Genomic DNA, 14,156 nt, shown 5'->3' with positions numbered 1-14,156 from the left:
CTACAAGGTCATTTACAGCCTGGGAGCTCCCGGCAGCCCGGGCAGAGCAGCTGGTGGCCAGCCTGTCACAGGTGTGGAGAAGATGGAAAGGACAAGGAGCGGGAGAAAGGAGACCTGTTTTCCAACCCTGAGTGTCACACAGCTGTGTGACTTCAGTAAGTCACACTCTCTGGGCCTGTGTCCCCATCTGAGAAATGAGGAAGGTCGGTCGGATGGTTTCTCAGCCAGGGACCCTGCTGTCCAGTACGCGTGGCTGCCCAGGCACGCCGAGCCTCCGGGCTCGGAAGGTGGGTGCAGAGCCCCCTCGCCACCGGCCGCAGCCCCCGCTCTGCCCTGACCCTCTCTCTCACCTCACCGGCCTGGAAATCTGACTCCGAAATTTGCCAAACTCTCCAGGGGCCGTCCACTCCTTTCCAGTCTAGAGTGTGGGCAGGGAGAAGAGCAGAGAAGGAAGGAGGACAAGGGAAAATGGGAGGAGGGACGGCAGGTGGAGAGTGGGGAGGCAAGAATGAGAAGAGCAGAGAAGTGCGTGGGAAGGAGGGTGGAAGAGAGGAGGAGGAGCGTGAGAGCAGCAGGAGAGAAAACAACAGAGTTAGGGAGTGGCTGGCTGACCCCTGCAGAGCCACCCAACCTCCTAGCGGGCCTGAGCCACCACGAAGACCCCCAGCACCCTGCTGCGGACGGCAGGACACAGAAGATGCCATGGCTGGGTCCCCGCCCAGAGATGACTCTCTGGCATTGGTTCTTGGCCTCAGACTCTGACTCCCTACGCCTCAGTCATCCCCTGAAGCACGGGGTAGGGGTGGGGGAGGATGCTTTGTTGTCACGCCTGGAGAGTGCCTTCCCTGGGTGTTACACCAGAGACGCTGACAGTAAGGAGTGTCCTGATGGACTTGGGGGTCTCCTGGTGGCCAGGCTCCCGGAAGGGAGGGGAGTGCTCCGGCTGAGCTGCCCCTACCTTGCCCACGCTGGCCAGCAGCTGGAGGCCGGAGACCTGGTCGTCGGGGCTCAGCCAGAATTCAGCGTTGTCGTCCGCAGCGATGGCAAACTGGATTGTCCCTGCAGGGGCAGAGTTCCCAGGTGAGAGCTCACACTGGATTGTCCCTGCAGGGGCAGAGTTCCCAGGGGAGAGCTCGCACTGGATCGTGCCTGCAGGGGCAGAGTTCCCAGGGGAGAGCTCTCACTGGATCTTCCCTGCAGGGGGCAGAGTTCCCAGGTGAGAGCTCACACTGGATTGTCCCTGCAGGGGCAGAGTTCCCAGGTGAGAGCTCGCACTGGATCGTGCCTGCAGGGGCAGAGTTCCCAGGGGAGAGCTCACACTGGATCTTCCCTGCAGGGGGCAGAGTTCCCAGGTGAGAGTTTGCACTGGATCGTCTCTGCAGGGGCAGAGTTCCCAGGTGAGAGCTCACACTGGATTGTCCCTGCAGGGGCAGAGTTCCCAGGGGAGAGCTCGCACTGGATCGTGCCTGCAGGGGCAGAGTTCCCAGGGGAGAGCTCACACTGGATCTTCCCTGCAGGGGGCAGAGTTCCCAGGTGAGAGTTTGCACTGGATCGTCTCTGCAGGGGCAGAGTTTCCAGGTGAGAGCTCGCACTGGATCGTGCCTGCAGGGGGCAGAGTTCCCAGGTGAGAGCTCTCACTGGATCGTGCCTGCAGGGGGCAGAGTTCCCAGGTGAGAGCTCTCACTGGATCGTGCCTGCAGGGGGCAGAGTTCCCAGGTGAGAGCTCGCACTGGATCGTGCCTGCAGGGGGCAGAGTTCCCAGGTGAGAGCTCGCACTGGATCGTGCCTGCAGGGGCAGAGTTCCCAGGGGAGAGCTCACACTGGATCGTGCCTGCAGGGGGCAGAGTTCCCAGGTGAGAGCTCGCACTGGATCGTGCCTGCAGGGGCAGAGTTCCCAGGGGAGAGCTCTCACTGGATCGTGCCTGCAGGGGGCAGAGTTCCCAGGTGAGAGCTCTCACTGGATCGTGCCTGCAGGGGGCAGAGTTCCCAGGTGAGAGCTCGCACTGGATCGTGCCTGCAGGGGGCAGAGTTCCCAGGTGAGAGCTCGCACTGGATCGTGCCTGCAGGGGGCAGAGTTCCCAGGTGAGAGCTCACACTGGATTGTGCCTGCAGGGGCAGAGTTCCCAGGGGAGAGCTCACACTGGATTGTCCCTGCAGGGGGCAGAGTTCCCAGGTGAGAGCTTACACTGGATCATCTCTGCAGGGGCAGAGTTCCCAGGTGAGAGCTCTCACTGGATCGTGCCTGCAGGGGCAGAGTTCCCAGGGGAGAGCTCGCACTGGATTGTCCCTGCAGGGGCAGAGTTCCCAGGGGAGAGCTCGCACTGGATCGTGCCTGCAGGGGGCAGAGTTCCCAGGTGAGAGCTCTCACTGGATCGTGCCTGCAGGGGGCAGAGTTCCCAGGTGAGAGCTCGCACTGGATCGTGCCTGCAGGGGGCAGAGTTCCCAGGTGAGAGCTCTCACTGGATCGTGCCTGCAGGGGGCAGAGTTCCCAGGGGAGAGCTCACACTGGATCGTGCCTGCAGGGGCAGAGTTCCCAGGTGAGAGCTCTCACTGGATCGTGCCTGCAGGGGGCAGAGTTCCCAGGTGAGAGCTCGCACTGGATCGTGCCTGCAGGGGGCAGAGTTCCCAGGTGAGAGCTCGCACTGGATCGTGCCTGCAGGGGGCAGAGTTCCCAGGGGAGAGCTCGCACTGGATTGTCCCTGCAGGGGGCAGAGTTCCCAGGTGAGAGCTCGCACTGGATTGTCCTGCAGGGGGCAGAGTTCACAGGTGAGAGCTCACAGGGCATCGGCATGGAGGGTGGAAGCCCCTGGTCATGGCCTGGTGCTGTGGCCGCCCGCTCTGCAAAGTGGGGGTCTCTGCCTCCGGGAGGCAGCGTGAGGATGGAGATGCACACGGAGATGAGCCAGTCCCAGACGGCAAGTCAGGGGGCAGAGCAGCAGCCTGGGGAAACCGATGAGAGGGCACCAGGACTCGGCTTCTCCCTCCTTGAGGGGAGAACTAACAGGGTCCAGTGCAGGCTCATCCCTCAGCTAAGGGCTCATGCTCTCTGGGTCCCCTGCAGAACTGTGGGGCAGGAAGAAGGATAGGGCTTTGGGGCTGGCCTCACCATCGGTGAAAGGGTGCAGGTAACCAAAGATGCGCAGGCCATAGTTGGTCCATTTGGGGGACACGGCCAGCTTCCTCAGGGTAGTGCGGACCTATGCCAAGAAAAGGGAAGGAAACTGTTCCCCAGAAGATGGAAGAGGAAATTGGTCCACTCAGGACTGATGGGAAAACCAGGAGGAGACAGAGACAGGAGAGACCAGGGATGTGGCTTGGAGAGTACAGGTTCAATTTCAGTTCCCACTTGCCTCTTTGTCCTGGTGACCTTGCACAGTGCACGACCAGCACAACTGTACATGGTGGCCCTGGATAAACTATTAATATATTGTGTACCATGATGATGAGAGCCTAGAACTGAAATGATGCAGAGGATGAAACTGAAAGAATCCCTGGGAAGGGAACAAGGGAGGTTTGGGCAGAGGAAAACATCACAGGGGATAAAAGAAACAATATGAACCAGAAAAGAAGTAAGGGAAGATGAGGAAGACAGAAGGCAAGGGGAGAGGAGCGAGGGATGTAGGGCAGAGGAAGGCGGGCGCGGCGGGCCGCAGGCACTCACGTGGGGGTACAGTGGGAAGTGCAGGTTCCTCCTGAGCTGCTGGATGGAGCTGCCACACCAGTCTTCAAACACGTGCAGGTTGGCCCGGCCCCGGAACTGTGCGGGCAGAGCAGCTCGGTGAGTGTGGGCTCCCCACACTGCCCTGCGGCTTCTCAGCTCGGGCGGGCAGGGAGAGGGCACAGTGCTCCCCTCGCGGTGCAGGGCACGCTCGGTGCTTCCCGGAACCAGCACTGGTGCTCACCCCTGTGGCCGGGGTGCTCCGCCCATGCAGGAAGGGGCTGGTTTGCATTCCCCAGGCAGGGGGGTAATGGCAAGAATGGCCGGATGACAGGGAACTGGGAAGAGACTGACTGCCTGCTGCCCCCCTAGTAAGAGGAAAGGCCACGGCTGTCGCCTGGAGTCTTACCCACCCCGGGGGTCCAGCTTCTGGCTCCCCTGTGGGGAGCAGCTGGGAAATGCCTGGGAGGTGCCTGGGCCCCCACGCGGCCTCCTGCAGCTCTCAGAGCCTCACTCTGGCCTCTGCTGGGAGCGCGGGGAGCAGCGGGAGGTACGGGGCGGGGATGCGCCCTCTTCCTCAGGACCGCACGGGGCTGCGCAAGGCCCCTTCCCAAGTCAGGGCCAGGCATGAGCCTGTACGCTGCGTGGGCGGGAGCGCTGAACGTTTGAGGACAAGGGCGGACAGGGGAAGGGACACGGATTTCAGCCTGCCCCCCCCCACACCCCCAGGCTCACTCTCCAGGCTGTGGGAGGAGAAGCCCTGCCTGCCCTTCCCCCGCAGCCCATCAGACAACGTCTGAGCTGCCCTCAGGACAGCTGGGCAGAGGTGGACGCCCAGACTGGACGTCCGGGTGGAAGACAGTGGCACAAGGCCTTCTGCAAGAGATCTGCAGAGAGCGGTGCCAAGTCCTCGACAGGAACGCCAAAACTGGCAGGGTGGGCACAGCCGCGGGGAAGCACTGCCCCACAGCTGGACCCAGCAAAGACCGGGCCTGTCACTCCCTGCCCTTCAGCAATGGGCCCCTCCTGGGGACACTGGCCCGGGCAATGTGAGGACTGTGGGGCCTTGGGAAGCAGCCCCCACTCCTAGGGCCGGGTGGGTGGTAGGTTAAGGCTTCAAGGAAGGGAATGATGGGGACATTGTGCTACTTCTGGGGAGATCCCTCAAGTCCAGTTCACAAGACCCAGCTGTCTCCTCTCTGCCGTGTCTGGGAGGCTCCGGGCAGTGCGCTCAGACCCGCACACGGAGGGCGGCCCCCAGAGAAGTCTGCTGCCCTCAGCCCAGAGGCCACAGGGGTTTGGGCAGCGGAAGGAGGGACGGGGGCGGAGGCGCTGTGCTGCCCACCCCCCAGGGCCTCTCCAGCCTCAGCAACGGCAGCCTGCGATGTTGGGGGGCCCTGGCGGGTGCAGGAAGAGGACTCTGCACCTCCTCCGGGGTCTAGGCCCTTCCCCAGCATTAGGCCGGCGCACCGTGCCTCCCCACCCTCACGCTGTAGGTGCCAGCGGGCACCCTCTTGCTCCCCAGGGAGGCCCACCAGGATTTGTGTCCCTCCAAGTTTTGGAGACTTTGTATCTGGCAGGGATGTGGGACCCCGGTACATCGGCACTGCCCTCTGCCCACTCCCTCCATTGTCCAGCAGGGACAAAGGCCCAGGGAGGGCCACTGGTCACTCCCAGCACCAGAGTACATCTATGGCTGGTGACGGTTTTGAAACCTGCAGTTAGAAACAGTGGAGAAATTATCTATTGGAACCCTCTCATTTCAGAGGTGAGGTTATTAAGGCTCAGAGAGGTAAACTACTCCCCAAGGACACACAGCAGTTAACCTGCGGCAGTGGGGAGGGCGTGTGTGAATACGGATCAGGAGGGTGAGGCCAGTCTGGTGGTCCTCACGCAGGAACATCCTCCGTCCCCCACCCCCACGCCCAGCCTCTCGGCCTCCCAGCTGCACCAGCCTCTCCCCCCGGGGCCCCACAGCCTCCAGAACTGCTGCAGTCACCCTGATGCCCAAAACCGGAGAGCCTTCAGAACACAGCATCACCGTGGCACAAAGAGACTTTTAAGACTTTTGAGACTGGCCCGCCCCCCGCCCCGTTGCACACCCACCTGTACTCCACCCGCGCCAAACTCCCTGGCTTGGCCAAACACGCCAGCCCTTCCACTGCCCCGTGCGCTTGCAAATGCTATTTCCTGGCTGGAAGGCCTTCTCGTTTCTTCCCCACGTGCCAAACCGCTGCTCGAGGATCCTTCAAGACTCTTCTCCAATATTTCTCACTGAGGCCTCCCCGCATCCTGCGCACCGTGCAGTCATCCGAACGGACAAACGCTTGGGGAAGCGGAGCCCAGAACAGCACGTTCCTTCCTTTATTCTAGGAGCACCGGGTGTGTGCTCTGCACGCCTCGCAGACGAAAGAAATGTGGGCTTCAAAGGAGACGGACGTGCAAACAAATGGTGCCACCGCGCCAGGGGCTGTGGCCGAGGGGTGAGGCAGAGGCGGGGGAGGTCAGAAGCCCCCGGGACGTGAGCACTCACGAGCCCAGCACGCCCGGCTGGCGGCTGCCTTTTAGCTTCTGGGGCAGTGAGGCCACACCCCGGAGGAGAAGGCTGACAGGTCCCCGGTTCCCCACACCGGTCCTGTCTGGAGCTTCGAGGTGCTCAGTCTCCTCTGGCTTCCCTGGCACACCTGTCCCTCGAGTGGCTTCCCTGGCACACCTGTCCCTCGAGTGGCTTCCCTGGCACACCTGTCCCTTGAGGGAGCTCCTCCACAGAGCCAAGGGGCTCCCGGAGCTGGAGATAAGGGGTAGCCCCGACGCTGGGGGAGGGCCCAGAGGTCCACGTGGCGCCATCACTCCCACTCAGATAGACGGGCTGTGAAGGAGCGGAGGTGCCGCAGGCATCTCACCAAAGCCACCGAGGTGGACAGACTGGAGGACAGACTACGAGGGTGGTGATTAGGGCTCTGCAAACAGTTAAGCCGGAAACAGACAAAAACTTGAACACAGATGTTCATAGCAGCGTTACTCAAGATGGCCCAAACGTAGAAGCAACACAAATGCCACCCGCAGAGGAATGGACACGCGAGATGCGGTAAGTCCATGCAATGGCACGTCACGCAGCACGGCAAGGAACAAAGCACTGTCACGCTACAACACGATGAACCCTGGGAACGTGACGCCGAGTCAGAGAAGCCAGACACAGAGGAGCACTGTATGAAACGTCCGGAACAGGCAAATCTCCAGGGCCGGCAGGGGGGTGACTGTCTGCCGGGGCCTGGGGGAGCGGGAAGAGGGCAGCGAGCGGAGCTGGCCGGGGAGTGCCGGGTGTCTTTTTTAGGACATGAAAATGTTCTGAACTTGATTGTAATGGAGGCACAATTCTGTGACTACTACTAAAAGCAATGGAAGTGTGCACTTTAAATGGCTGAATTATATGCTATGTGAGTTACAGCTCAATAAAACTGTTCAATGACAATTGGAGCCTGAGAAGAGGCGTTTGTGTCGCAGCCCTGTCCACAAGGGAGACACTGCGCAGCAAAGCCTGCACGAAGCACCCACCGAAACCGTGTCTGATCTGACTTTGGAATCACCAGATTCTTTCTTGTAACCACCTGGGGTTTTGGGGGAGTGGCCTGGTTAGCAGACATCGCGCTTTGGTAAAGGAGCGGTATACTGAACAATAAATGAAAAGACTGGACTGGGGTTTGTCTGTTAGTGTCACGACGTGGGTTGACAGTCACTCCACGCAGCCCAGCCCCCAGCCGTCCAGCCGGCCAGTCTGTCTCTGACACACCAAGCAGAACGTCTAAGGCTGCTGTGCTGCTGAGAGTGACTCCTGGCGTCAGAGCCCCTGGGCGACAGTGCAGGAGGAGACCTCGATCTTTCTGCCTGTCCTCGCTCCCCCAGAGCAGGGAGCACGGCTCGACCTGGCGGCCCTGGCAGGTCGGCGGTGAACGGCCCTACTGTTCCGCTGGGAGCTTCCTGCTGACCGCGCACCCCAAAAGGCAGGGCTGCCAGGAGGTGGCACAGGAGGCCCCGTGGCTGTCCCCGACCCGCCCAGGGCCTGCCTGCGTCTCCTTGTTGGGAAAATAACACAACTGGATCGGTGATCCCCTGAGGACGGTAATGAGGATTTTGCAAGCTAATTTTAATATTAAAACCATGAAATCAATGAAAATCAGTCATTTACCACCAAAAGACCATACATGCTTACTAAAATAAAATGTTTCTTTAAAAAGTTAATCCTATTTTAATCGCTATTTACTGCCTGGTCCCTGTTTTTGTTTCATTGCATATTTATACATATATCCTTGATTGGCAAAAAAGTGGGGAAATTGATTATTAATAAATGTAGAATGTAATATAGTTATAATCTTTCAAAGTAATTGGTTGTTTTGTTTTGTTTTGAGACAGAGTCTCACTCTGTGGCCCAGGCTAGAGTGCAGTGGTGTCACCATAGCTCACTGCAGCCTCAGATTCCTGGGCTCAAGTGATCCTCCTGCCTCAGCCTTCCGAGTAGCTGGGACTGCAGGTGGGCACCACCATGCCTGGATAATTTTTCTATTTTTAGTAAAGACGGGGTCTCACTTTTGCTCAGGCTGGTCTCAAACTCCTGAGCTCAAGCGATCCTCCTGCCTTGTAAAATAATTGGTTTATTAAGGAAAAGGATCCAAGCTATCCTTAAAGGAGAGAAAGCTGGATCACCAGATCTTTAAGGCAACTTCTTTTCAAAATACCATCTCCAGGTAGGGCAGGCTTAAATACCCGATGACGTCACCCAGAGCAGGTGTGCCAGTGTTGTAATCTACCCTCTCTCAAGGCTGTAAAAAGCGGCAGTTTCACGGTACAGATAACCTAACGACGCATTCAGTATGACACTGCCTGCCTCACCCCTGCCCCGGAGCGCCGGGTGGACCGGAGATGAAGCCAGCAGGCTGCAGAGCCCCGTCTGTGCAGGTGTGGGTGAAGACGGTGGGCCGGCCTACTCTACCCAGCCGAGGAAAGCAAGCTGTGTCCACGGGTCTAAAAGATACTAAAACATTCTGGGTTCTAAACAAGTTGTAAAATACCAAACCCAAATTTAAAAATTTCATCCCCAAAGCACGATGGTACTCTGAAATCCTGGCACAAGCACCTCCCTAAGGTAATCTTGTGCATGTTAATTAACTTCCCTGAGCCTCAGTTTCTTCACCAGAAGAACCTGTCAAAACCTGTATAAAGAAAAGGTATCATGATGGTTCTGACAACTTTTATGCACGTGTTTAACTGCCTCCTATAAAAATTTTCTAAAGCAGTTTCCTAACGCATGTTTCTTAGAACACTAGTTTCACAGAATATTAATTGGTGTTTCACAGAAAAAAGCAATTCAGGAGGCAAATAAGTTTGAGACATGCTGAGCTAAATCCAGTTAGAGTGCTGTGGAACTTCTCAGAACCTTTCATATGCTAACGTGCATTTCTGAGCAGGGGATGTAGCAAATAGTTTTAAAACGTATTTAAAAATGCACCCCTCCCTCCCGGAGTGTCTCATGCGGCGTAGTGGTCCGAGAAAGATGGTTTAGGAAACTGCCTTCCAGCTGGGGACTGGCACACCGAGGAAGTCACGTAACTTTCCTGAGCCTTGTTTTTCTCACCTGGGAAATGAGGATAATGATACTGTCTCACAGGGTCCTAATACGCAAAGCCCAGCACACAGCAGGCCTTCAGCAAATGTTAGTGCGCCTTCTCTAAAGGAAGAAAACCAAACGAGCCTGGGAGTAATTTTTACCCGAGTGTAAAAATTTCAATAGTAACAACTAGAAGAAAATTTCTGGAATTATCTATAAAAATTATTTTTTCAACCTTCTCAAAGAACAGGGACAGTAAGCGTCCCTTACCTCCGAGAGCCAGGGCACAGGCTTGTTCCACTTCAAGTAGCTGCTGTTACTGCTTCCACCTTGGCCGACTGCTCGGTCCTAGAGGGAGAACGAAGAATCAACTTGGGAACGTTAGGATGAGAAACGGGGGCGGGACAGGACTCAGGGCCCCTTGTAAGGTCCCCTGGGGAGGCAGAGTCTCCCAGGAAGCTCATCCGCCTGAGGGGCACTGCCCTGCACCTCCACGGGACACCCCTCAGGGTGCGACACCCCTCGGGGCTGCTCGCACGGCTCACCAGGTGGACGCCAGAGGTGCTTTCGCTTTCCTGAATTTCCTCCGTCTTCCCCATAAGGGGAATAAAAAAAGGTTTTTTTTCCGAATCAGATCAAGGCCTCTTGAAGGCAGGGCCCTTGACTCCCTCTTCCTCCACACGTCCCAAGGCTCTGCCCAGATTTGTCCCTTGTTCCAGCATATGGGAGTCCCTCAGGGACACCCCAGCCAGGTCCACAGGTTCTGTTTGGGTCTGGTCTGGCTTCATGTCTGTTCTAGGGGATTCATGTCTGCTCTAGGCTCAACCCTGGGGCTCCAGAATGAATTAGTCCCCAATGTCCCTAATTTGCCTCCCTGGGACCATTGGCTCGAGAAACACCTCAGGGAAATGCTCCTTTACAAATCGATACCCCCAGCTGCCCGCAGGGAGGGTGTCTGTCCACCTGATCATCTCTGACTCCCAGCAGGAGCACCTGGTATTGCCACCAAAGTGCAGCCCAGCCTTGCACCAGCGCGAGGCAGGTCATGCCTGGCGCTACCAGACGTGGGCACCTTAGACTGGGTGACAAAGCAGAAACAGGAAAGTCAGGCCCATCTCTGCTCGCTCAGCTGGGAGGTCCCAGACGCCAGGCTAGGACTCCAGGGGTGGCGTCTCTGCACGCCCCCCCCAGGCGAGTGGCGCTTTCCCGTAATGAAGGCCATGGGGCAGGGCAAGTGGGGCCCACGTTGACACAGCAGCAGGGAAAATGGGCTGGCCCGGTCACATACCTCAAGGCTCAGCCTCTGGGGATGGTAGAACTGGAGGTTTGGATCCACAGCTGGAATATTCCTGCTGGCCAGAGCCTGGGCCAGCTCTCTCCAGCTGCCGTACCCTGCGGGAGGGGAGGAAGAAAAGAGCGAGGTATGACTTGGCGACCTCGCACGAGTGCAAGGCCAGGGAGGAAAAACAGAGTGTCGTCTTCCCTTCTGCTCCACAGCCCCTTCCTACAGCTGGGGCTGTGTGCTGGGGGAAGACATGACAAACTCGGCCATGGTCAGAGAGGGCAGAGGGGGGACAAGGTGACACCCGCGAGCAGTTGCTGCTTCCACAGGCCAGAGGGGCAGCCAGGCCGGGTGAGACGGCCCCTGTGCTCCCACTGCCGGCCCACCGGTGCCCTCTGGGGGCCCAGTCCCCCAGAGCCGCGGTGAGGAACGGCCATGACAGGCAGAGCACTGGCCCTCCCGGCTCGGTCCCGTCTTCTGCACCCAGGGGACAGCGGGAAGGGTGGGCCGGGGACTTGGTGCTTGTTGGACGCATTTAAGGACTGCGGGAGAGGCAGGATTGACTAGCTGCTCCTGGACCGGTCTGGAGGCTGTGCTGGCCGCCGACACCGGCACCCTGGAGGCTCTGGAACCGTCTGGCTTACGCACTTCTGGAAAGGCAAACAGCCAAACCACGGCGAGAGGGAGGGGGGCACAGGAGAGCGTGGGGCGCGCGTGCGCTGACGGTGGGGGCGGGGAGCACGGGGCGCCGGTGGTCAGAGCTCCCTGCCTGGAAGGAGGCTGCCCGGGCTGCCTGCTCGGCTTGGGTAGGTGGAATCAAACACCGTTGGCCCTAAACCGGAATCACAGACTGTCAAGAAGCTTTCAAAATCACCTAGTCCTCATTTCAGATGAGAAAAAGGGACCCAGATGAGAAAAAGGGACCCGGGCTGGTCAAATGAGAAGCAGCTCACTGAGAAGCATCGAGAGGCTGAGAGGAGAACCACGTTTCTGTGATTTCCACGGGGTTACTGCTTTCTCTCCAGCAGTTCTCTCCAAGATGCCTCAGGGCACCCTGGCGGCCCGTGCAAAAGGAGTCAGAGTGACGCTCTCCAGCCACTGGGAGCCAACAGTTGGCAGCAGGCATTAGTGGCACAGAAACTCCTATGTGAGCACCAGCACAGACACGTACGGCCAACCAGACACCGGAGACAGAGCACAGCCCGCAAATCTGGGCCCCACAGAATGTTTATGTCACAGGCTCTGGGAGGGGTGGGGACGGGGCCGCACACTGGGGTGCAGGGGTGGGGTGGGGGTGCTTTTCTCTCCTGGCCCTTTAGCGTGTACCACGCATCTCACAGGCACGATGTCCCCAAGCCGCCGCGGGGTCTTGCCTGATCATCCCACTTTACAGATGGGGAAAGCAGCTCAGAGCTAAACGTCGCAGAGCTGGGTGTCTGGGGCCAGGATGAGAACAGAGGGCCTCTCCGTCCCACGAGGCAGCGTTTGCCTACTCCGGGGCAGAGAACAGCTGAAGAACTGCGCCCAGGGCTTTCTGCACAGCCATGAAACCCCACTCCTGCTACGGGAATGGGACGTCCACAGGCTTCTCCCTCTGCTGTCAAGGTCCCTGCTGTTTCCAGGAACAGGTCGGGCGAGTTCAGTGCCCTCCGGAGTGTTCCGGGGAAGCAGGATGCTGGAGCCAGGGAGGTGAGGTGAAAATATGGGGAATGAGGGAGCAAGAGGAAAATGCTCTCAGCCGGCACACTCCACTTCAGGACGAGCTTGGGGAAGAGCCGCTTGTTCATCTGCTCATCCCAACGCAAACCCGTGATCTAAAGACAGAACCCATCCCCTCCCAGCCCCAGGGGGCTGCTGGCTGGCGGCTGGGGGCTCTGGTGCCCGGCAACCAGTGGGTCATTCTGTGAGGGGGATGGGGCGGACAGGCCCTGCCTGGCTCTGGGTCACGTCAGACCTTGCTCTTATGACTGAAACCCACTTACTTTTAAAGAAACGCTGTCTATCTGCCTATCAACGCGAGTCTCAAACGAACATTCTCAGAGACTGGGTTTCAGCTCCAGCCAAACTCTTTGACTGCGGGAAGTCACACCAAAGCAGTGACGACTTACCCAACAATGAACTGTCCTTGTGGGCCTTCTGCTCCCTTTGGCCTGGCACCTGCTGAAAAGGGACAAAGACTCCCGCCTTGACCAAATTAGACAGGCTCCTCTGAGCCCTCTTTTCCATGAGGCCTCGCCCCCAGGCCCTGCCCGGCTCAGGCTTCAGCAAGAATCCTGCTAAGTGAGTTCAGAGAATCCCCTACCCCTGACGCCTCATCAGGCGCCTGCCTCCCACCCTCGCTGCCAGCGAGACACCGTTAGGCTGGCCAAGCAAGAGCCCCCATCTGGATGTCTTGTCTTGGTGACTTTCCATCCACTGACCCCTCACTCTGCTGTGGCCCCAAATCTCCAGTTGTCTTGGCTGTATTCAGAATCGAGCTCAGGCCTACCCCGGTCTCTTGCCCCTAGGGCAGTACTGCTGAACCAACTGTCCTCACCACCTGTGACAGAGTGACATTCTGTTCTCTCTAACGGAAGGTAGAGGTGGCTCTATCAGTGACCAAGGACAATTCACTGAGGGGCAGGGGGTGAGGGGGAGGAGAGTTGGTGAAGTTAAATCAGGCAGGCCCTGCCGGGCCGCAGGTGGGTCTGGGTGGCTCTGAGGTGCCAGACATGCGGGATTGTCACCATCCCAGCCTCCAGCCGTTTACAGAGTGGGCAAGTCCCTCCGCAGACCTCCCAGCACGGTGGACAGACAAGCCAGGCTGCGGGTCAGACAGATCTAACCGCACACGCACCACTCACAGGCTGGGGCTGCTTGAGCAGGTAATTCAACCTCTTTGGTCTCAGTTTCTTCGTCCAGGTGGTGGGGCTAGAGGGCCTGGCCCACAGGACTGCTGTGAGGATTGGCCTAGCGTGGTGTCTGACACGCCGCGTGCTCAAATAAGCATTCCTTCTGCCCAAAAATGTCTGAGCTTGGGGCTTTGGATTTGGGAGTCAGAAGATGTGAGTTCCAATCCCTTTTGAAGTAGCCAGCAGCTCTCTGACTCTCCTCTGCTGACTGAGCAAAGCGAGCGGCGCGTGGAGCAGCAGTGGCTCAGGGGCACGACAACAGGCAGCGCCGCCTCTCTGTTTCGAGGGCTCTGTGGCCCCGTAAGTAGCCACCGCGTGCATCTTCCACGCCAGGCCCTGTGCTGGGCCTCCGGACACTCCCCCTTCCCGTCTCGGCCTCTGCACGAAGCCTGCCAGGGGGGCCCGGGCATTGCTCAGCCCTCCTGGGGGGACTTGGAGCTAAGAACGCGCCGGTTTCACTATTGACATCTGTCACTCGCCCTCTGCTCCTGGCCAGACCTCTCCTCCCAGAGCGCCAGCTGCCAGAGTCTGTCTCTCCTGCCACCGGTGTCACACTTGTGCCAGGAGACAGACACCCGATCTCAGGTGGCAGAGAAAGCAGCGCCGCAGGCCTCGTCTTCTGCCCTCACGGCGCTGGGCTATCAGATTCACGCTGGCCGGGGCTTGGCCGCTTCCCTCCCTGTGCAGGGCAGACTCTGCAAAGGCCTGAAGACCATCGTTTCG

At 58.7% G+C, this 14,156-nt stretch overlaps 1 protein-coding gene across 1 annotated transcript in view; it reads right to left on the bottom strand.

Moving 5' to 3' along the window:
- Positions 1-14,156, bottom strand: part of B4GALNT3 (beta-1,4-N-acetyl-galactosaminyltransferase 3) — an 85,388-nt gene that overhangs the window by 13,910 nt on the left and 57,322 nt on the right. Inside the window, exons 2-7 of the mRNA XM_069490831.1 lie at positions 10,549-10,652; positions 9,531-9,608; positions 3,662-3,757; positions 3,107-3,197; positions 959-1,059; positions 351-418 (exon numbers count right to left, since the gene is read on the bottom strand). Of these exons, the coding sequence (XP_069346932.1) occupies positions 351-418; positions 959-1,059; positions 3,107-3,197; positions 3,662-3,757; positions 9,531-9,608; positions 10,549-10,652 (538 nt within the window). The remainder of the gene's footprint in view (positions 1-350; positions 419-958; positions 1,060-3,106; positions 3,198-3,661; positions 3,758-9,530; positions 9,609-10,548; positions 10,653-14,156) is intronic.

Source organism: Eulemur rufifrons, chromosome 16, assembly GCF_041146395.1.
Source record: "Eulemur rufifrons isolate Redbay chromosome 16, OSU_ERuf_1, whole genome shotgun sequence".
NCBI classification, from domain to species: domain Eukaryota; kingdom Metazoa; phylum Chordata; class Mammalia; order Primates; family Lemuridae; genus Eulemur; species Eulemur rufifrons.
Note: the sequence above shows the minus strand (reverse complement) of the source record. Positions and strands in the feature narration are given on the sequence as shown.